Consider the following 25119-nt stretch of genomic DNA (forward strand, 5'->3'; position numbering starts at 1 on the left):
TGTGTTGATGGTGGCCAAATGTATGCCTCCCAGCATTGTGCTCTAATCTAATGGAGAGTTAGAGCTTGTCATTCAAGGCCTTGTTATTTTTGAAAATGACAATGTTGGTTATGATGCTGAGGATTGATGATGGCTTATCAATCCGAACTCTTCTTATAAGAATATTTCAATTTGAGAGTATCCTTGTATCCGATTGTGTAATTATGAATACCTCCCTAGTTAAGAGGGAGTGTTGGAAATGTAACTAAGTTGATACTTGATGATGGCTTATCAATCTGAACTCTTCTTATGAGAATATTTCAATTTGAGAGTATCCTTATATCCGGTTGTGTAATTATGAATACCTCCCTAATTATTCCAACGGAATTGATTACATCTCAAATATTGCATGCATGTCTAGTACGTGGTAGAAACGTTCTCACTCATAGAATATTTGATATTCTTCCTATTATAGGAGAGATATTCATGAACATAACAAGAAATCTCTTTCTCAAGACTATTTCTAAAGAATGTTTTAAGGGTTGTTTTAATATATTGTGAGAATTTTCTTGAATGGAAAAAAATATATACTTTGTCATGATGAAATAAAATATCCTTCACTTTGTTGCTAAATAGATTCCTATTCCCTACTCTTGGATCTATTATGTTTCATTTCCTTGAACAGTGAATAAGTTGCCTAGTACAGGCAAGTATCATCCCCCTGAGAATAATATTTTCCTTCAAGCCTTTCAACCAATCGATATGACCTTGTAGAGAAGCTTTAGCAAAGACTCGAGCAGTTTCTTGGAAACTCGCTTCAAATATAAAACTTTGAGTATTTAGAGATGCCCTTTTTATTCCTAATAACATGGTTTGATAGTAGATTGCCTCTTTGAGAGCACGATCCATTCTCTGTGCTCGTGATAATCTAATGAGTTCCCCCGATGAAAAAACATTATCCATTCCATCTTCTGAAATTAATACTTTCAATGTCATTTGGCGTACAATAATCCCTATATGCTTATCACCAATTCGTACCCCTTTGAACCAATAAACTTTTTGAATCTCATTGACCAAATGAATCTAATTTTGTTCCATAGTTATCCTAGCGCTAATGAATAACCCCAAATACTTCCAAAAAATCTTGTCATATCTCCGGTCCAATTTTCAAAACTTTCTTTCAGATTCATCGATATTGAATTATTCAAACGGGCTTCTGACAATTGTTCAACTTTAGGAAGACATTGAATTATATCACTGGATTTGAACCTTTCATATATCAATGTTACCAATGTATCTCCTTTGACAAGAATTTCTCCATAATAACCATGACCAATCGCTTTTCAAGTAGCCAAATAGGGTTTAGCTAATCTAATGACTAAAGATTCCTCATCAACTGCTATAATTTGACCAGATTTGAGGAGTGGTTCATCCTCGAATATCCATACACTTTCAGGAATCACTTGTCCAAGACTAACTACTGGAAATGTTTTTTTGTAGAATTCGGATGAGGAAGAGCACCAATTTGGACCCAGGAGATTGGAAATGACGTTCTTGCGCGGATCGAAACTATAAATTCTCATATTCTCATCCATGAAATAATATTTAGGTACTTGGAAAGTATTGAAAGAATTGTGGAAAATAGAATGTTTCTTTGATAATACTTTTTTATAAGTTAGAAAATGGGATGATGGAAAACAATTGGTTATACTGTGTAAATGACCCAAGAGACCTGAAAATTCAATGATTTTTCTCATAGGATCCTTTCTATTTGATTTATTTCCCATATCAAACATTTAGAATCATTTAATAGAACAACTCGAAAACAGTCGGATGGTGATAGAACCATAAAACATCCATTGTCTTCTTTCCCATTAGATAATGAACAAATAGTTCCTTGATGCTTACTAATTAATTGACTTGCCCCATTGGAAGAGAAAAGATTAGTGTGGAGCAAATTGTTATGGAACATCAAATTTGAACTTGCTTTATTGTCCCTTCTCCCTATGAAAAAAGGTGGGTATTTCATCAAGCTAATTTGAACCATATTGTTAACGATCTTATTTGTTCTTACTAAAATAAGAGAAACATAAGCCTCAAATTCTATAGAATCTATTTGTTCACAATCAAATCCTAGACAAGCTTGAACTAATGGAATACTTGTATCACTCATTACTTGGATTCGTTCACCATCTTCATACAAAATAGAATTGCTAATTTGAATCTGGAAGTTGTCCCCTTCCCTCGATAAATCTAGGGAAAAGGGTGTTGTCATATTCAGCCCATCAAGGATTCCATGTTCTATGTTAGAATATCCAAAAATGGAATTTCTCTATAGAATACCACTTTTGGGTATTCTAAGAATCGCATCGGGACAAGGTATTATTCTTTTTCCCCATTCTTTATCACACTACAACAAGACAACGAATCGATTCATTTGCTTTTTCCCCTTCATATTGTAATTTTTAGGGGAAAAGGTAACATAAATAAAGTCTCGATGTTTGTTGGATATGGTCCGATCAGTTTCAGTTTCTGAATAACTGAAGATTTGTTCTTCCTTCCCATAGCAGTTTGAATCACCTGATCTATGTTCCACCTGATCCACGTAAGAATCGAAAAGTGATTGATGTTCGGCAACAAAAGGTTGAACATCTACTCGATCATGATACTTATGAAATGGAAAGGGAACTACACTGGATTTGTATATACCTCCAAAAGGTTGAACATCTACTCAATCATGATACTTATGAAATGGAAAGGGTACTACACTGGATTTGTATATACCTCCTGATAATATCCATAGATAACCCGTCCTAAGTATAGGATCAAGATTATCGTGTGCATATTCAAGGGCATGACACACATTGGTACTCCAACGCATTTCTCCTTCTAAGTTAGAATATATATTTTTGTGAACTTTTTCCTTGAAGGAAGATGTTCTAGCACGAACCTCAACAACAATTTGTCCTGATTCCACATATTGATCATTCTGAACCAAAAGAAAACTTTTTGGTGGAATGGTTAAGTTTTGTACTTGATCTTGACCATCAATAGTAATGGATAAGTTATTATGACATGGTTAAGCAAGATGTCCAATTCGTGTACGTGTGGGATAAACCAAATTCTCATTGAATTCAATCTTTCCATTGAAAGGGGCTCGTATATGTTCTACAATATCACTAGTAAATACCCCCCTGGTATGAAAAATCCTTAGTGTTAGTTGAGTCCCTGGTTCCCCAATGGATTGGCCCGCAATAATACCTATTGCTTCTCCTAATTCAATCAAGTCACTGTGAGTAGTACTCCGACCATAACATAGTTGACAAATCTGAGATATACTCTTGCAAGTAAAGGGAGTTCGTATATATATTGGTTGTGTTTGAAGGTTTATTAATTGATTGGCAAGTCCAACTCCAATATCCTGATTGTGCGTGGCAATGCATCTCCTATTTATATATACATCATCTGCTAGCACACAGCCAACCAATATTTGTGTTTATACAACAATTTCATTTTTGTCCCCTCTTGACCTCGAATGGGACTTACGAAAATACCTTGGATAGTGCCACAATTTGTTCTACGTACTACAATGTGTTGAACTACTTCAACGAGTCTACGTGTGAGGTATCCAACATTTGTTGTTCGTACAGCGGTATCAACAACTCCTTTACGAGCCCCATAATAGGAAATAATATATTTCGTTAAAGAGAGCCCTTCGCGTAAATACCTTCGAATGGGCAGATCGGAGATTTGTCCTCGAGGATCTGACATTAATCCTCTTGTACCTACTAATTGGTGAACTTGAGATGTACTTCCCCTAGCTCCTCAAAAGGGCATCACATGCACTGGATTTAAGGGATCAGTGATGCTAAAATTCAGATTCATTTCTTTTCTCAAATATTCACTAGTAGCATACCATATCTCGATCGATTGACGTAATTTTTCCAGGGAGTGTTGGAAATGTAACTAGGTTTGGCCTTCCTAATTGTCATTATACTTGTATCAAAATGTATTTTGTAAAAACAAAAAGAAGAAAAAGAATTATTATCATTATTATTTTCACTAGTCAAAGCATGTTCTCATGCTCATACGGTCTATTGAGTCAAATTCCTATTTGGACTCCTTGTAAGAAAAAGGAAAAATATTTTTATCTTGGGTTTTTCCGAGGACAAAACCAATTCAGCCCTCCAAATGGACAAGTACGCCTACCCAAGGGACGTGACCCTTCAAATAGACAAACAACTATATATTGGAACTTGTTATCCTTCATTTCAGCAAGCAAGTTAGTTGATGTTCTGTGGCAAGATAAGCGATCCTCTGTCGCAAGGATATGTGAGTATCTCTGCAGTAGACATGCGAGTTTTCTGTGACAAAACATGTGAGTTTTCTATGGCAATACATGAGAATCTTCTTTGGCAAGATATGTGAGTCCTTTGTGGTATAAGAATCTAAAAATATTTCTGTGATATATGAACTGGAAAGAATGCGAGTTCCTGAGGCTGGATTTCTATGAAAATAACGCGAGTTACTGGGACTATTTTTGAGAGGATATGCGAGCATCAAGAGGAATATAAGATCTGTGGAATATGAGCTACAAGAAGGATGTGTATCTCTATGGGACATGGCACCTAAAGGACATCATATTAAGGATAAAATATGACAAAGAATGGAGGGTTGACTTGGGGAAGTTGTAGAGGCATTGGTCTTGGTCTTGGGTCTTGGATATCTCACTTTGATCTGATTCTATAAGAAGAGGAATTTTTTTGGGATTTCCCCCTTGTGGGATTTTGGCCCTGGCTTGGAGAGCCTACATCTTGTGTTCTTTGTTTCTTGTGATCTTCATGTTTTTATATTTTGGTAATTACTTGATGAAAGAAGAGAACATAATAATATTAATAAAGAAGCCAACGAATTCACAAGTAATTACCATGACAGAGAAATCAACTCTAATACCTAAGCATGTTGATTTCTCAACAACTAACCCCCTCTAGAATGATCCTCTTTGTCTTGATATCATTCTTACCCCGTTATCTTCCAACATTATTGTGATCCTTTCCTTCCATGCACAAAAATTCGATGCTCCCTCTACATTGTGACCTGACCTCAGTTCTAGGAATGACATACTGCTATCCAAAGAACTACTTAGGGCTAAAACAAAATGATGCACAGTGATAACCTGACTTAGGGATAAATTAAGCTGCCCTAACACAGTGACAAGTGTGCTCCTTTGCCACCTTACTTAGGGCTTTCCAATTAGCCCACTCAGCTCCTTAACACCACTAAAGGAAGACTAATCTAGGGCACACAAAAACATCAACTTCCACAGATCTTCTTGACTCAACCACCTATCTAGACACCTTCCATACTTTCAGTCATCATCTTCAAGCCGACGGACTATGTCTATTCACTTGAAGCAGCCCTTTATTACACCTTAAGAAACCCTTCTCCTGCTCGTTGTCTCATAAGATTACTTGGGCCTCCTTTCTACACATAAACAGTGTTGATTTAGGGTAGCATCAGATGTGCCCTAGCCATGAAAACTGGTGGAGAGGCTAAAGCACATGAGATCTCCAAGACCCAGAAATGGTTTGGGCAGATTCTGACCGGTTTGAGAGATATTAAAAATTAATATTTTTAATGGAGTTCCTAAGTCAAAACTTAGGAAAAATAAAATATTAATGGGTATTAATATAAAACTGGGTTAGAAGGTTCCAAAAGTCATGGATCAAGCCAAATCTAATCTTAGCCATTGATTAGAGATTTAATCTCGGTCGTTGAAGGACCAACAAGAAAAGTATAAGAAGAGGCTTGAGGGTCAATTGGAGAACACACTGAGGGAGACCAGTCAGTTCAATTTCTAGAGCAGGGTTAGTAGAGAAATTTGAACTAGTGGTCTGGGGAGCAGCAAGAGGCAGCGGGTACGGAACAGAGAGTCGGGATTAGCACCAGAAGACCAGCGCAGAGGTTGGAGAGGCAGATGCAAAGCCTCTCAGGCAGACGCAGAGGCAATAGACTGCGCAGTCACTGGAAGGCCTGCATGGGTGATGCAGAGAGGCCTAGTGCTGACGCAGAGAGGCAGGCGCTGACGCAGTAGGTATGGGAACTGCGTAGAGGCCAATAAGCCTGACGCTGAGGTTGGAAGAAGTGCTGGAGAATTTGTTCTCTATTGGGTAAGCCAATTTGGCACCCAGTTGTACTGAAGAATTGTTGAATAATAAAATCCTCCTACGCTGCACCGGTTTTCCTGCATTGGGTTTTTCCGAGGACATTTGTCCAAAATATCTGTGTTGATGTGTTGATTCTTGTGCATGTGTTTGTTTCTGTATTATGGTGTGATATCTACAGCAAAATTTATTTTAATGTTTACTGAAGGGTTTTTCGTAAATAACTTATTGGCAAATAAGTAGGTAAAATAAATCAATTGTTGCAGTGATAGAATTTTCACATGGTATCAGAGCAAGTAATCAGAGACAGGAAGGGAAAATCAATTATGGGTCGAGACCATGATGCAGAGGCATCTACATCAGGAGACTCGCACAAATTTTCAGAAAATTGCACAAGAGACAGTGACTTCGATTTCTCTATGTTGGCTTCCAAGCTGGAAGAAGAAGTGGCTTGTGTGACTAGCTTTGCATCATCAGAAGTATGGTATATAGACAATGGAGCCTCTTGGCATATGACGGGAATCCGGGAATGTTTCTCAGATTATCGGGAAGAGAGGATGAACTTTCAGATCACCATGGGGAACAAGGCAAAGTGTACTCCAGTAGGGAGGGGTACCATAGTTTTTCAAACAGAAACAGGAGAGTGGTTTCGTGCTACCAATGTGTTGCATGTACCAGGATTGGGGATGAATTTACTTTCTGTGTCGCAACTTCAAGGCAAAGGCTATGACGTTTTCTTCATCAAGGAGAAAGTATACGTCAAACACCCAAGCTGGAAAAAGAAAGTGCAGATCGAGATCAAAAGTAACAGGTTGTACAGACTACAACTAGAATCACCAATGGCACTAATAGACAGTCATGGAGACAAGGATTTGAATGAAATATGGCACAGAAGAATGGGACATTTGCACCATGGGGCTCTGAGAATTCTCAGAAACACTATAATAGGAGTTCTGGATCTTAGTACAGAACGAGATGATGTATGCAGAGGATGTGCTCTGGGAAAGTATGCTAAAGCAGCATTTCCTAGAAGTAAGAACAGGGCTAAGAGTGTACTAGGATTGATACACTCAGATATCTGTGGACCTATGTCCACTAAAGCTCTTAGTGGTGCCAAGTACTTCCTTACCTTCATTGATGACCACTCAAGGAAAACTCGGATTTATTTTCTGAAACCAAGGACGCGATTTTCTGTCGAGTCAAAGAGTTCAAGGCTCTGGTGGAGAATCTGACTGGGAAGAAAATAATGTTTTGCACTCAGATAATGGTGGAGAGTATGTCTTCACTGATTTTTGCACTAAAGAGGGCATCAGAAGAGAGTGGACAGCGTCACAGCTCCTTACAATCCGGAGCAAAATGGAGTAGCAGAAAGGAAGAACATGACTATTGTAGAAGCAGCTAGGGCCATGATGTATGATCAAGATATGCCAAAATTCCTGTGGGCAGAAGCATGCAACACAACAGTCTATGTTTAGAACAGGACTCCTCATCGGGCATTGGGCAAGATTACTCCAAAGAAAGTTTTCACAGGGAAGACACCTGAAGTCATTTATTTCAGCACATTTGGGAGCTTAGCATATTGCCGCATACCCGAGGAAAAGACGAAGAAGTTGGATCAAACTGCAGAGAAAGGATATCTAGTGGGATGTAGGGAGAACACTAAGGCATACAAAATCTATCTTCCAGGGAGCAGGAAGGTAGTAGTTTGACGAGATGTGAAGTTCATGGAGAACAGGGCTTTCAGAAAATCTCGAGAAATGCCTTCCGAGGACCAATCAAAAGAGGAGTCGTTGGCCAAACCTCTTCAACCAACGGAAGTAAAGAATTCTTCCTCAGATCAGGAAGAATCTCAGGGTGAGGAGGAGATAACAGAAGCAACTGCTGGCAAAGGAAGAACGAGCAGGTAACTTCCTCAGATTCTGTGAGATGCAGAGGACTTCATCGGTGCGCCAAGGAACAATAAGAGGGAGCGAAAACAGCGAAATAGATATCAGGCATTAGTAGCTCAGGATGGGGAGCCTACCAGTTTTCAAGAGGCAGCTCAACGTCAGGTTTGGCTGGATGCGATGGTAGAGGAGTACAACTCCATAATGGTGAACGATGTCTAGGAGGTAGTGCCAAGGCCTCAAGACAGATCAATGGTAGGTTTGAGATGGATCTACAAGATTAAATACGCTGCAGTCGATAGTGTTGAGAAATACAAAGCCAGGTTTGTGGCTAAGGGGTAGTATGCTTAGAAGGAAGGAATTGACTATGAAGAGACCTTCGCCCCAGCAGCCAGGTATACATCTATTAGAACCATGACATCTCTTGCAGCATAGATGGGATGGGAGATTCATCAGATGGATGTCAAAACGGCATTTCTGAACAAGGTGATAGAAAAAGAGGTATACGTTGCACAACCAGAGGGCTTTGAGGCACATGAGAAGAAGTCTCATGTATGCAGATTGAAGAAAGCCTTGTATGGGCTGAACCATGCACCTAGAGCATGGTATGGTCGAATCGATGGCTACTTGCAGAAGATGGGATCTGTCAAGAGTGACGCAGATCCAAATCTCTACCCTCTAGTTGTAGAGAATGAGCCTCTAATCTTAGTATTGTATGTGGATGATCTCTTTCTGACAGGATCATCCAGGCTCATCGGGGATTGCAAGAAGAATCTAGCCACGGAATTCGATATGAAAGATTTGGGACGAATGCATTATTCCTAGGGTTGGAAGTTTGGCAGCAAAAGGGGGAGATCTTCCTTGGGCAAGGGAGATATGCTACAGAAATCCTGAAGAGATTCAGGATGGAGGACTGTAGACCCATGGCTACTCCAATGATCACCAACTAGAAGAAGATTGATGCATCAGAAGACAAGGATGTTGATCCCACCTTATACAGACAGCTCATAGGGTCCCTGATGTATCTGGTCAATACCAAGCCTAACATTTGTTACGTTGTCAACACCCTCAGTCAGTTCATGGTGGAACCAAAGAGGGCGCATTGGGCAGCAGCCAAACATGTTCTCAGATATATACAGGGAACAGTCGATTATGGACTCTTGTACACCAGGAGTAAGGCTATCAGATTCAGTGGATTTACTGATGCAGATTGGGCAGGAAGTTCAGTGGATCAGAAAAGTACCTCTAGGTACTGTTTCAACATTGGATCAAGAATGATCTCCTGGTGCAGTAGGAAACAGAAATCCGTGGCACTGAGCTCAGCAGAGGCAGAATATATGGCCACAAGCACAGCTTCATGTGAGGCCATATGGCTTAGAAAATTTCTTGTGAACATATTCAGAAGAAAGATGGAGGCGACCAGGACCATGTCTAATAATCAAAGTTGCATCAAGCTCTTTGAGGATCCAATGTTTCACAATCAGTCAAAGCATATTGATATCCGGTGTCACTTTGTCAGAGACTATGTCCAACGAGGAGTTGTACAGTTTAGCTACACTCCTACAGGAGAATAGGTGGCAAACATCCTTACCAAGGCCCTTGGAAGAACCAAATTTGATTATTTCAGGGAGAAGATGGGGATGATAAAGAATCCATTTCAGTAGCAGAAATGGGTATGATGTTGCAGTGCAGTAGCACGATGCAACATGATGAGAAGGAGTTCGTAGTGTAGACGCAGTGTTGGGAAGAAGGACCATCAGCAGCACGAATGCAGAGGGAGTTGCAGTGTTGGGAAGATGGACCAACAGCAGCACGAATGCACAGGGAGTTGCAGTACAGATGTAGCAGTGGCGGTGATAGAGCCATGGGCAGCAGTACAGGATGCTATAGTGCAGAGGATGTTGGGCAGGGAGGCTTAGCATCAGCATAGGTACCGATGTCGTATGATCAGAGTAATGCTCAATGTGGAGTATTACTAGAGCACAGTTCTCGCTAAGAGGGAGTATTGATTTTGGGTAGCATCGGATGTGCTCTAGCCATGAAAATTGGTGGAGAGGCTAAAGCACATGAGATCTCCAAGACCCAGAAATGGTTTGGGCAGATTCTAACCGGTTTGGCAAATATTAAAATATTAATGTTTGGGAGATATTAAAATAATTAATATTTTTAATGGAGTTCCTAAGTCTAAACTTAGGAAAAATAAAATATTAATGGGTATTAATATAAAATTGGGTTAGAAGGTTCCAAAAGTCATGGATCAAGCCAAATCTAATCTTAGCTGTTGATTAGAGATTTAATCTCGACCATTGAAGGACCAACGGGAAAAGTATAAGAAGAGGCTTGAGGGTCAGTTGGAGAACACACTGAGTGAGACCAGTCAGTTCGATTTCTGGAGCAGGGTTAGTAGGGAAATTCGAACTAGTGGTTTGGGGAGCAGCAGGAGGCAGCGAGTACAGAACAGAGAGTCGAGATCAGCACCAGAAGACCAGCACAAAGGTTGGAGAGACAGACGCAGAGCCTCTCAAGTAGACAAAGAGGCAACAGACTGCGCAGTCACTGGAAGGTCTGTGTGGGTGATGCAGAGAGGCCCAGTGTTGACGAAGAGAGGCAGGAATTAACGCAATAGGTCTGGGAATTGCATAGAGGCCAGTAAGCCTAACGTTGAGGTTGGGATAAGTGCTGGAGAATTAGTTGTCTGTTGGGTAAGCCAGTTTGGCACCCAGTTGTACTGAAGAATTGTTGAATAATAAAATCCTCCTATGCTGCGCCAATTTTCCTACATTAAGTTTTTCCGGGGACATTTGTCCAAAATATCTGTATTGATGCGTTGATTCTTGTGCATGTGTTTGTTTTTGTATTATGGTGTGATATCTGCAACAGAATTTATTTTAATGTTTACTAAAGGGTTTTTCGTAAATAACTTATTGGCAAATAAGTAGGTAAGATAAATCAATTGTTGTAGTGATAGAATTTTCACATACAGGCCTTTCAACACTTCCTGTACCAGCTGACTAGGACCCTCAACCCTCTCCCTACAACAGGCATTCTCAACCCTTTCTATCTCGGATCTAAGGTGTTAGAGGCCTCTCCTAGGCCGCATCCTTGACTGCAGAACAATGGTATCCTCCTCTAACTAAATTGCCTGCTTCAAGAACTGACACAAGAGCATCACCCCTCCCCCAACTAGATTTGATTCCTTGGAGCTTCAAGAAGAAGCGACATGGCAATCCTAAACAGATGACATAAATTCCTTTGATTTTTATGTAATTTTAAATGTTTAGAAGCCTCTCAAAGGTTGCCATGGCAGAGGATGAGATTCCTCATTCTGTTAATTTTTGTTTCTTTAAAAGAACTGCCTCCAAATTAACAAGACAACGGTTAATGTAATGTAATAACTAGGCCGAGAAAAGGGCCCAATATGATGTAAGATGGCAGTCGGGCTCTAAGAGGTCACGCCATGTAATTTTGTTTAGTTTCAAATGCAAAAGCATGTGTGTTTTCTTTGGCATCTGCTTATATTTTTTATTTGCTTATAGTTTTGTCCTGGCCATTGTAATTACGGGCCACGAGAATAGTATTGTTTGCAGACCCAAGTAGGCAGTGTGCATTCAGCTTATGAGTTTCGTTGTCTGGGCAATATGGGACCACCAAAGAAGGAAAGATTGGGCCTTCATGGGAGATCCCTGCATAAATGACGGAGACACAGAAGGAACAAAAAAGAGTCGGGACCTCCTACATGGTCGGGCCACTACACAGAGTAAATGTCGGTATGCAACGACCAACCTGGCATCCGACTTGGGCGAGGCACAGTCAACTGGTTGGGCTCAACACCAGTCGGCCACCATGGAGAAAATGGATAGAGGGTTGACCCCCAACCTAGTTGAAGATCGTTAGTGTTGTCAACGGAGAAGTGTGCCGAGGAATTTTTGCATGAAAGAGTACGGCCAAAGGATTGGCTTGTATGCTACCCGGGATATAAATGGAGTTCTAACGTTGAGGTTAAATAAAGGGGAGTTCATTCACTGCATACCAATGGCGAGAAATGCAAATTCGTGGGCCCATAACCCACAGGCTCAAAATATTTGAGCCATGAGGGTTCGAAATGAAGTACCGCAAAATCAGTATTCATCAAGTGGTATCAAAGTTCAGGAAAGAGGAAAGATTCCTGGTGGAGGACAATTCCATAGTTGTAGTTACAAGTAGAATTTCCAAAGGAGAAGTGGGCAAGTGTGCAACATGTTGAAAATTGGCAGCTCGGGGATGAATTTCTAATAATAGAAAGTCTTAAAATAGAATGTCTAAATTCTCATATCTAACAATTTTCGAGTGACTTTCTAAAATAGAAAGTCATGTCTAGCATCTCAAGCATGACTTTCCAAAAATAGTAAATCACCTTGCATCAATTGGTAATCAAGTACTGTTGATGGAAAATCACTTAACTTATCATCAACCAATCCTAATGGTCCAATCTCGACTTAATATCTTATCATCAATATTATTATCCTTTTTATGATATTACTATTGTTATTAAAAAGAAATTCAAGTCACTCAATCATGGCTCTCAATAATGTTCTCTTACACTCTCATTAATGCTCTTACACTCAATAGAAGTTCGTCATAAAAGATTCCTCTTACACTCCCTTATGCTCTCATTAAAGCATGTCATAAAAGATTCCTCTTATGCACTCTTTAATGCATATGCTACACTCTCTCTTAAAAGCATAAGTTACAAAGGCATGTGTACCTCCTTAATGGCATGAGTTACATTTCTTAAATGGGCATGAGTTACTCTTCCTAAATGGGCATGAGTTACACTCCTCTTGGCATGCGAGTTACTCCTTTATGGCATGGATTCGTTGCTCCTCCTATATATATGTGCCTCATTCTTTCTCCCCTCACTACTTGTGCATTGTGAAAGAAGAATTCAAACTTGAGAGAGAGTTGGAGAGAGTTGAAGAAGATTGTGAGAGAGAGACTTGGAGAGTAAGAGAAAAACTTAGTGAGCCAAGGATGATTCAGTGCTTCAATGTCTCAGTGTTGATTCAGTTGAAGGGAAGGTTGATTCAGTGTGTGCATTTGTTGCTGCTACCAGTGATCTTCATGCTATAGCTTGTTCAAATTTGGGTGAACTTACTCATTCTCTTGATCTCTCATTGTACTTTGTATCTCTGTTGAACAATTGATTTCTAATAGAAGAAGAATTTGGTTGGGTTTTCCCCTTGTGGGTTTTTCCCTAGTCATTGGACCTAAATTCTCTATCTCATTTTGTTCTTGGTTGTCTTCTATTATGCATTCGATTTATGTTCTATCTACAATTGCTTATCTAATATTATAGCATAAAGAAGTTTTGTAATAAGTGAACAACATAGAACATCAGAATTTCAACAAAACAACCAAGCGAGTAGAGGAAGCTCAAAAGGTTCCATTGGAGGTGAACCGAGATGCCAAAAGTCTTGAGTCAGAGGAGGAGAGTCGATAAGGTGTCAATGGGTTGTGATTGTGGCTCACTCAGAGATACATGAGGAAAAGAAGACCGAATTTGCGGAGATGGATGAGATGCCGCGATGGAGACACGTGAACGGGATATCATGAAATTTTTCAAGCGCGAGAGTATGATGCAGGAGCATCACCCCTCCCCCAACTGAATTTGATTCCTGTGAGCTTCCAAAAGAAGCGACATAGCAATCCTGAACAAAGGCCACGAATTCCTTTGATTTTTATGTAATTTTAAATGTATAGAAGCCTCTCAAAGGCTTTCGTGGCAGAGGACGAGATTCCTCATTCTGTTAAGTTTTGTTTCTTTAAAAGGATTGCCTGCAAATTGTCAGGACGATGACCAATGTAATGTAATAACCAGATCGAGAAAAGGGCCCAATATGATGTAAGATGGTGGTCGGGCTCTGAGAGGTCGCGCCATGTAATTTCTTTTAGTTTCAAATGCAGAATTGTGTGTTTTCTTTAGCATACCTTTTTTTTTTGTGTGTATAGTTTTGTCCTTACCATTGTAATTGCGAGCCATGAGAATAGTAATGTTTGCATAGCCAAGTTGACAACATACAATTGGCTTATGAGTTTCATTGCATGGGCAATCTGGGACCACAAAAGAAGGAAAGGTTAGGCCTTCACGAGAGATCCCTGCGCAAATGACAAAGAGGCAGTCAGAACAAAACATAGTCAGGACCCACCATATGTTCGAGCGACTACACAAAGTAAACGTTGGTACATGACCAGCCCGACCTTCAACTCGAGCAAGGCCCAACACCAATTGACCGTCGTGCAAAAAATGGAAAGGAGGCCAACTCATCCTAACTGAAGTCTAACTCATGAGCTCGCACTCGTATAGATATACGGGCAATTTGAGGTCTTCATTGGCTACGGCATAATACAGAAGACCTTTCCTCGCTACATTTTCAGCACTCCCTCTTAGTGAGGAAGGTACTTCTGGAAGAACCTCGTCCACCTAAATCTGTCTTCAACACCACCACATTATTCGTTGTTGCAATTGCTCCTTATGAACTTGAAGACTTCCCTGCTTCCTGTTGCGAAATCTAATCTAAAGACCTATTCCTTCCAATCATGCTCCTATGATGCACCTTTTACACCCCATCTGAGCCTACAATTGATTTTCCCTCTAGCTCTGAGTCTATCAACTTAGCCATCAATGCCAGATACTCGATGTACCTTTGTGGTTGCTTGCTCTGTCTAAATGTGGTATTGGGAGGTCCACCTTTCTTTTGATCTCCTCTAAACAACTCATCTTGTCTCCGATTTGAACTACCACTGGAAACCCAGTTAACTAAACCTCCAACTCCATGCATGAATCTACTAACTCGTTCATCTCCACGAACTTGTCTTTGACAAATGGAAGACACCTTGTGGTCTTTCTTGACTAAGGCACTAGTCAAGAAGACCTTCTCTTGCTACTATTTTCAACAAATCTGGCCCAAGAAACTTGAGCTATAGGAAATTAGCCTCCATATGAAATCGGCTTAAAGAACTTGGCCCAAATACTCAACCAAAAATTTGACATGCGCCCTCCTTGCATACCACTGATGCACAGTACGGAAAACAAGACCCTCTAGCAACTCGGCCTCCTCCAAATCAAATCAATCTCCTTCTGGCAACTCGCCTTGCAATATCCTCTTATTCGGCCCTCATAGATTGACCCCATTCCACTCGCACTTCTTCTTCTCTGCACTCCTAGTCAACAAGGCCACTCGCACTTAGAGAAAATCGCTTTCTCTGAATGATGACTCGCTCACACAACTTGTGTCTTCACCTCCTCACTAGGCTCCCTTTATAATCTTCATTGAGTCCAAATCCCTAACCCCAATCTCCCTTCTAGAACCATCTTGGAGATCAACGGTTGAGATTATTTCTAAGTCACTTAAATAATTAAATTATTTATCCTTAGAAAATGACTCAATAGTCCACAATAATTAATTTACTTTAATTATTGTACTTTTCTTAAGTTAGGAAAGAATACATAAATCACTTACTCCACCAAGCAAGCACCTAGAAGAGGCAAATAATGTCTTCCACATGCTAAGACACCATGCCTATGCGGAAGACCTTCTGAAGCCACTCACTTCAACAAATCATTCAATCCAACCAAAATGGCTGTTAATTTTTGAGCCCTAGATCAAACAAGAAACACCTCCTAAACCCTATAACACCACCTTAGCCTCGAGTCTCCTTTCTATATATTCATAAACAATGGGAACCTAGATAATCCCGAATGTTCTTGGCAAGACTTTCATGGATCTTAATCAAAAATAAGATATCTAATGATCTAGGATTTAGGAGTCCAAATGCAGAGTGAACAGACAATAATTAAGCAATCCAAGATTAGCACCTAAGAAATGAACACATCCTAAGACAATGACTGTAGTGGATGCATAGTTTGAGTCATTAATAAGAAGTGGAATTGTTTTCTTGAAAGCTTTCTAACTCAAGCAATAGATCATGAAGGTATATTTAGTGGTTGAGAGCACAGCATCCTTGGGTGCACTTATGTACTTGACTTAAAGCAATCAATCTTAAATCCATTCCTAAATCATGTAGTTGTGGCATTTTTGATAAACAAGAACTTTCATATGTTCCATTGTTGTGTACTCGAATGATAAAGTACTTGTGTTGTATTGAGTTTCAAGCATAGCCTGGAAATATGCGTAAGGGTTCATGTGGAAAAGGCTTCAAAAAGATGAGAAAGGGGGCCTGAAAAATGTGCACATACCCTTATAACTTCAATTTTATAATGAGATTAGCCATACTTCTGCCATAAAGAACAGGAGGGAATCAGCTTTGAAGCATCTGCAGTTTGAAAATTAAGAAAAGAAACCTGGACGTTGATTGTCCAAGGATCAATTGCAACTTGACCTGTCCTATAGTAAAATCACCTTAGAAAAGTAAAAGCATGTTCAAAACGTATGGTAATTTGGAAGTATTGCATTTTCCCACACTTTTGATTTGGTTCCAATTGGTAGCAAATCAAACCAAAGATTATTTTTTTGTGGGGTAGAAAATGATACATAAAAAATAGCAATGCTCCTACAGCCATTGAAAAAGAACGAATATAAACTTGAAAGTCATCTTCACTGGGTTTATAGAATATATAAATGTTCTTTCTGTAAGAACCTTTCTGCTTGTCCACATATGCAAGTTTGTCTAGACATGCTCATAACCCTGGATGAACAAATGCAAATATCAAAGACAGTGAAAAGTTTACCTGCATGTTCCCAATCAGGTGTGCAAATAATACCAAACCAAGATTTGCAATGAGGATAGCAAACAAAGTCTCTCCAATGTAAGTGCTTGTCGCTAAATTTTGTCCCAGGGAACTGCAAATCCACCGCACAAGATCTTTCATTATAAGTTGAAAAGGACCAAATAGCTAATTAATCTTTTGCTGTAAACTTAAAATAGCACTGCAATATACATTGGTCAAGAGAAGGGAAAATCATTTACATTAAATATTGAAACCCACGTTCTTCATTACCTGAGTCCAGCTTTACCCATCGGTCAAAGATGTTCAAATGAACTTAAGTTTAAATGCTCAAATATTATTAACTTATTATGAATATCACAAATTGAAATGAGATTTTGCATGCAAGTTATATATGCATTTGCCATTCAATGTGTGTCAGAGGTCCTCATGTCCTATTGACAAAAGAACCAATATTGATAAGCAAGCTATCCTGAATCCATTAATCACTGATACATATCAAGGTGGGAACCATAAATTTGATTCTGAAAGATAAAAATTTTATTCAATTTTGTACCACAACACTGAGATGGAATTATCTGTGTCTGTTACATTCTTGCACAGATTGCAATAGGAACAATACATCAAATGCTCCCCAAAGTTTTGTTGAACAGCTAATTCTATCAAAAAGACAAGAAATATTTACAGTTTACTTTGCCAAAATACAAGCCTTCCTAATTCAAATACAGTTTACAACCATAACCATCAGGTCATTCAATCCAAAGAAAAGCCACTGAACTTCAGGACAGATTCCTCTGGCATGAAGCAGTTATACCAGAAGATTCCATTCCTAAAAAGTTGCTGGTCTTTGAATTTCAAGAGAAAAATTTAGAAAGTCAATGAACATTATATCAAACTCCCCCAAAAGAACAGTATATCAAATACTGCCCAAAAGATTGTTGAATGGCTAATTCTAGAAAATATACAAGACAGGCTTGCCAAGTTTTCTAATTAAAATACGTTATACAGATCCACTGGGTCATTCAATCCAAGGAAAAGCCACTGAACTTCAGGATAGCCTCCCCTAGCACAAGCATTTATACCGGAAGATCCCCTTCATGAAAATTTGCTTCTCTTTCAAATTAAAGTGAAAAAATTTAGAAAGCTACTACACAGTATTCCAAATAGGAACAGTATATCAAATACTCCACCAAAGCAGTGTTATCAGAACCAGACCGGAACCAGTGCAACCTGCCGGTCCTGCTGTTTTTGGCCCAAAACCGGTTCGAACCGGGCCTCCAAACTGGCCGGTTCAAGACCGGTTCCGTACAGTTTGTACCTATGCAGGCCAACGTAAAAAAAAATTGTTTTATTCAGTTGGTTGGCCCACTTCTAATTCTCCCCTAGGCTAGCCTAATAATCCAGTCTATGGCCCTAGTATTGCTATGCAATTAATGGTAATGTTAAGTGACATCCTCCTTTATCTTTCATTTTCATCATTTTACTTAATTTTTTAACATTACCATGAAATGACTCAGGATGTTTGAAAGTGGTTCCAACTTCATTGGATTTCATATGAAGAAAGTAGAATTTTAGATTTCACTCAAAATCCAGCAGACTTAACAGTTTTTCAGGATTTCAGGATTGGGAGATTGCAACGTTTCCATTGGATTTTGTCAATTACGAGGGTATCGAACTAGTATTTAATAAAGAGTCCCAAGCCCTCTATGTACTTTGATGTTAGTGGCATTGTTTGCCGAACTCCTCTATCATGACTCTACTAAAAATGTGCTCATCACTCAAACAAAATCTTGACATGACATGCTACGGTTTTTCTATTTTATTCTAATGCCTAAATGGTTATATAGATGACGAAAGCCCAATATAGGCAGTGATTTTGATGATATATAGGCATTTATTGTAGCATGATTTTTTTTGGATGCTAGAGGCCATCTAGAGCCTACTTGTTGATGTATTTTAGGTTCAGGGATGGATTGCACTCGATGCTATTTTGGTTATGTGCACCCTTACATGCTATGTAAATGAGAACTTTTGCCTATTTGTGTATAAATGGTTTCGATTCATATGGATGCATATGAATATATATGTTTTTCTTTAAAATATGAATAGTTTGTGTGTTTTTGGTAAACCGGTTTTGACCGGTTCCTAGTCCACAAGGTTTTTAGGTTCGGTCACCGGTTCAGTTCTGATAACATTGCACCAAAGGAACTGCATATCAAATACCCCGGACAATTTACTGAAAGACTAATTCTAGCAAACAGAAGGAAGATTTAGGGTTCAGTTTTCCAAGTTACTAAGTTTCTTAATTAAAATACACTAGAGAACCATATCTATTGGGTCATTCAGTCCAAGGAAGAGCCACTGAACTTCAGGATAAATACATTATACAACCATATACAGTGTCATTCAACCCAAGGAAAAGACACTGAACTTCAGGAACAATATATTATACAACCATATCCATTGGGTTATATAGCCCAAGGAAAAGCCACTGAACTTCAGAATAACCTCTGGCATGAAGAAGTTATACCCGAAGATTCCTTTCCTAAAAAATTTGCTTCTCTTTCAATTTAAAGTCAGAAATTTAGAAAGATGTGGTGTACCCTCCAGGCCATGATCAGAACATATATCATAAACTAACTCCTAAAATCCAGGCATTAATTAAAAATTGGATTGACCACATCAGAAAACATATAAATCTGTAAAAGCCACAATTCTTGTCATTTTCAGAACATGTAAGCATTGAAGTGCACATGGAAAGCACTTATAAAACAGTGTATAAGCATGCACAAAATTGGAATTTTTTTTGCATATAGTCTTTTCCATACAGCATGATATAGTAAATAGTCATATGTTTCCCAATCACATGACTTTCCTTCAACTTCATTAACAATACAGAATGGCAGGCAGTTCGTAATTGCCAAATGACTGACTTCTTTAATTTATCCCAAATATCATATATCTACTGGCCAGCCTCTCATGCATAGCACACAAAGCAGTTTGGCATCCTAACAAGACAGAGCATTTTACCTTAGATTCCTTAAGCCCCACCATAAGCAGTAGAAATATTTTTCCATAAATTTTGAAGAGACAATCCCACTTGTCATAGCATCTCCAAAAATTCCAAATTGAAAACTGATGCTGTTATCACTTGCATTACATTTTGCCCATACAGTAGTATTTTCATTCCACTGTTCACGAAGAGGCCTGAGATTATCATTCAAACTGCGACAATCTAAATAGTCAAGATTGCAATTCTGTAGGTTTAAGGTTCCACGTTCCTTTCTACATTCTGTCCGCCAACATGTATTTTGACGTTCAATGGATAGTAAATACCATGAAGCACCTAAAACCTGCATAACAGTAGAGCACAAAATAAGACTCAACACAACTGTTAAGTACGATGTGAGTCTGCCCTTCTAGTAATTGACATAATAGTTTTAAGAATATGCCTAGGAGAGTCAGAGAAAGATATAAAATGTTCTTGTTTTAATTGTTGAAAAAGGGAAAACATGAAAGAAGTGGTATTATTAATATTAGAAAATAAGAAAGACACTTACATGGCTGGCTATCATATAGAGTAGTAGGTTGTATGCAGCTCCAGCCCATGCAGTCTTGGTCACAACCCCAGTTGTTCTAACGATTTGGGAAGTCAAAGGAAAAATCAGATATAACCTAGGAAGATATTGAAGGAGAACGATCAAAGATAGGGCATTCTTTGTGTGATCAGCACTTGAGTTCCGTGCAACTGGTATGAGGATCCAGATGACAAACTGCAAAAACAAAGTTTTGAAGACTGAAGATTGGCTTGTAATCATCCAAAGCATAAGAGCTATCTGTTCTTATAATATTCTTAATTTTCACAAAACAAGTTAAGAAATAAGATTCATTACTTGAGAACAAATGATTGTGTACAGGAATAAAGTAACCCATATATATTATATATGAAATGCATTACTTGCTTTCAGATCAAGAATAAGCCCTACTTTATCGTCTCCTGCACTATCTGGCAACCATTAACTACTTGCCAGTTAACTATCAGCTCGCAAGTTCTATCAACTACAACTAATAAGGCTAGGAATTACTAGCTTTCAGACTGCATTCTGTTCATACTGAGAAGTACTGCTGGTAAATCGAAGTCCTTCCTCAGTGGATTAAAAAGGCACCACACTACTTTTCTAAATTTGCATGACAAAGCATTCCTTTCATTTATTTAGTGTACTCTAAGTTTCATATATGCAGTATGCATCAAACCTTTGTTCTTGGCCATAGAAGTGGTAGTCAAACGCTGTGCCAGTACTTTCTTTGTTGGGATTTCATCCCTCAGGCTTTCATTCTGTCCTCCTATATATTTTAAGTCACAGTCCTGTTTATTACACGTGTGATGTAACATGGATGTTGTTATTATTGTATTCCCTGTCATGGATCATTTTGTATTATTGATTTGTTAAGGTACTCAGAACTTCTTAGCAGTATTTGCATGAGGTGCTCCATTAATGGACCTCATATTATTTGATTGATGAATGCGAATATATGGCAAAGTTGGAGCAGCCACAGATTATTGAGCCTGGGAATGGGGGGGAAATGACCATTGTTAAGCAGAACTGAGCATATTCCAGTTTATATTATATGACAGCCTTATCAATGAGCATAAAATACAATCACCAAAGGGGTCAAGTAGGATAGTTGATCACCACTATCTTATTACTAAATAGATGCCTTAGTAATAAAATCATGGATAGGGCATGGAAGAAATGACGAAAAATCTCATGGCTCCTAGGAGTGGGGATTATCAAAGTTACCTTAATTTTAATATTGGGGACACAAGTAGAGTTTAAGCAATCCAACAAGCTAGCGGAGTGACTCAAAATTGACATAAGTGTGATGTCTTCTCTGTGTTCGCTTCATTTTATCGCTCACTATATAAATCATGTTTGACATGCCTTAGTGGCCAACTAGGGGATAATTTTTGCAATGGCCATGTTAATCAACAGTAGGATTATATGCAATGTATCATGTTATATAGTAAGGCCAATATTAAAGCCCCAAGGGTTAGATCAATTGGTTAGATGCTCGTGTGAAGTCCACAAAAATCTCAGAATCTGTTCCCACCAGGCCCTTTAGGGTTATCAATTGCCTCTATAGCTAGAAGTTACTCTACCATCCATCCAAAATTTCCAAGGAAGACAGGAGAGGTTCTCTGTGAAGATATTTCTTTAGTTTAAAAAAATGACCATACTAACAATAATTGAACTTTGCACTAACTTATGTAAGAAACAACAACACAAATATGCACAAAGAAAGTGGACTTCAAACATCTCGACAACACGAAAAAGTTGTCATTAGAACTATTGATATTTTCTACGTACCATACATTTTCTTAACATTAATACAAATTGCATTTTGTCAAAAAATAAAATAAAATAAAAGTCATGACACAAACGCACATAACAAGATCAATAATATATGACAAAGAACCATGATTTGTGAATTTTAGTGAAAATAAAAATCTGAATGTTTCCATTTTATCTTGAAACTAATATCACATATATGTCCATGAGTTTGTTGCCTAGTGGCAAATTAAAGTGGTTGTTATGACAATGACCGGGGTTCAAATCCTAAGGAGAACTGTTGACTTTTCGAGTGCAAGTTATACAAGCACTTTATTTCTGAAACTTGATAGTTATTTCCAATGATGTAGATGTTTAATTAGCACTTCAATGTATCATTAAGCAATTACACATTCAGAAATTCAACCATAAGAACAATGAAGCAGTAGAGATCACAATGCACAAGAAAGACACAATGTTTACCCTGGGAAAACCACTGTGGGGGGGGGGGGAACCCAGCAACCTTCTTAGAGAAATATTCAGTTCAACAGTAAATACATCAAAGTCAATGCTTATGGTCAAACTCACAAGACAACCAACAAGATGTCAAGTCCAACCTCTTACACTTGTCCACAACAGATCCACCTTGATCAGCTCGGTCAAGGTCTCCAATGGAGGCTGAGTTTCGGCTTTCTTTTCCTCAGAACAGACTATATCAATGTCATACAACAGTCAGCCTTGATCACTACAGGAACTCAGACTTGATGACAGGTTTTAACTCACTCTAACTCGGACTTATACCACAGGAAGTCTCGGACTGTAGAGACAGAGAAGCTTAGATCATACCACAAAATCTCGGATCATACCACAGAAACTCGAACGATACCACAGAAATACTTGGAGCTGATTCACAGAATAATTCCGGACCTGTACCACAGAAGAATTCTGGACCTGTACCACAAAAGAATCACAGAAGAACTCGGACATGTTCCACAGATAGACTCGAACCTTTTGCTTCTCTTTCTCGGCTGTCTTTTTCTCTTCTACTCAACATTCTTATCTTGTTCTCCTTCACTCTAGATCAGAAGTCTTCTTATCTTGTTGTGTGTATAAGAATGGTGGTTTGGATGGAGAACGAATGGCTTATTTATATGCACTGGAAGGGGTCCGAATGGGTGTCTCTTGGGGCTGAGTTGACTTCATTACTGTGAGGGTGACTTGACATCTTGTGGTGTCTAAAACTCAAATTTAAAAATTCAATTTTCCGCTTTTGAAAAAGGCCATGAAGAACATGCTTTATAAAAATATTCTTTTGACAAATCAATAAATAATTTTCTTTTCTCATAAGCATGAAGAACATGCTAAATATATTTTTTCCTTCATCACAATTCTAATTTATATTTTATCTTTACAAGCATAATATTGTACATTATGAAGACCGACCATATCTACAAAATAAAATAAAAAAGTCAGGACACAAACCTACATAACAAGATCAATAATATATGACAAAGAACCATGATTTGTGAATTTTAGTAAAAATAAAAATCTGAATGTTTACATTTTATCTTGAAACTAATATCACATATATGTCAATCAGTTTGTGGCCTAGTGGCAAATTAGAGCAGTTGTTATGACAATGACTCGGGTTCAAATTCTAAGGAGGACGCTCCTCCCTTGCATTGTGTTTGCCAAATGTGGCTATTGAGTATATTGAATATATTGCTGTTGTATCCTTCAAGCAGATTACTGTATAGCACTAGCAAGGTACCAGCAAACCCTATTCTTCACTGAAGTGCATGAAGGTGGGTCAAGCTTATTTCCAGGTTTACCATCCATGAAAAGATAGATTCACAAGTTTAAAAATTATTGCCATCTACATAATTAATGTTTCTATCTCTATCCTCCCAATCTAGAAAACCTTTAAGATTATATTTTAGTATTAACAACTTTATAATAATTACTTCCTTCCTTTTAACTAGAAATTTATTTAAAAGTTGACAATGTTATTGTATATAAAGTTCAAGTACATTAAACACAAAGTAAATACAGTTAGAATGCATAATTGTCATAATCAAGACGAGATAATTTTGTCCTAAACAAAAATTGCATTTAAATAATTGTCGCACTGAATACAAAACTAATAATATATAACAGCACAGTAGTACATTAAAATACCTTACATCAATGTTTGATTATCAGTATCTACAAAAAATGAATGGAAGACATTGAAAATAATTTTATTTTATTATGTAAATCGATATCTCATCTATATTGTGTTTTATGATTTCTGAATGTAAGCTTCTGTGAGTAGAATTATTAAGATATCTGATTTCCGGATCCATCACATAAAAATATTGATTGCCGACGCATTTCAAACCATCCAATGCGGTTCATCATCAGGATAAATATATGAAGAAAATCTGATCCAGACAAGGGTATAAAAAGGAGCAGAAGTCTAAAGGATAGGTCTGGCCCCAACAGAAGCAGTGACAACCATGCAGAGGCACATCAAAGGTCTCGACCAGATTTCATCAGGTAGCAAGAAGCTCTGGAAGCAGTGGTGCTAGTGGTCGATATAGAAATGGAAAGGGAGAGCCAATAAGCAAATCAAACCAGTTGTGTATGGGACGAGTAAGAGGGATGGAAATGCAAACGTCCTTTCAGAATTATAAGCAGCAACAAATTAAAAATAGTTGGCAGAAATGGTAGATTGCAAAGTTGTGAATTTGTAGAAGGGAGTTACTCCAAGTCTGAAAAGTTCAGAATGGCAGAGGTCACAACTAACATGCAAAGAAAGACCAGATTTTGCCCCTGCTCTGGTACCATGTTAAACATACATGGAATGTGAACAGTAAATATGAAAGATAAACATTGAATGAATATATTGTTGACATGATATACATTTACGTTACATTGGTGTGACCCTTGGATTCATATTCCAAGTGGTCTCTTGGACTCTGGTGGTTGTTCACATTCCACACCAACCCATAGAGGATTAGGTGTCCAACATCCCCCCCCCCCCAATCCGAAGG

General features: G+C 38.5%; 1 protein-coding gene across 2 annotated transcripts in view; it reads right to left on the reverse strand.

Annotated features, from left to right (window-relative positions):
- The window catches only part of LOC149243390 (protein CNGC15b-like), a 132026-nt gene that overhangs the window by 34521 nt on the left and 72386 nt on the right, over positions 1 to 25119 (reverse strand). For both annotated transcript variants that reach the window (XM_089374496.1, XM_089374497.1), the window contains exons 4-6: positions 20315 to 20527; positions 19785 to 20107; positions 16758 to 16869 (exon numbers count right to left, since the gene is read on the reverse strand). In XM_089374496.1, coding sequence (XP_089230622.1) covers positions 16758 to 16869; positions 19785 to 20107; positions 20315 to 20527 — 648 coding nt within the window. The remainder of the gene's footprint in view (positions 1 to 16757; positions 16870 to 19784; positions 20108 to 20314; positions 20528 to 25119) is intronic.

This window comes from Pinus tabuliformis, chromosome 8 (genome assembly GCF_031772625.1).
Source record: "Pinus tabuliformis cultivar Carrire ecotype Pingquan chromosome 8, CPIR1, whole genome shotgun sequence".
NCBI lineage: Eukaryota > Viridiplantae > Streptophyta > Pinopsida > Pinales > Pinaceae > Pinus > Pinus tabuliformis.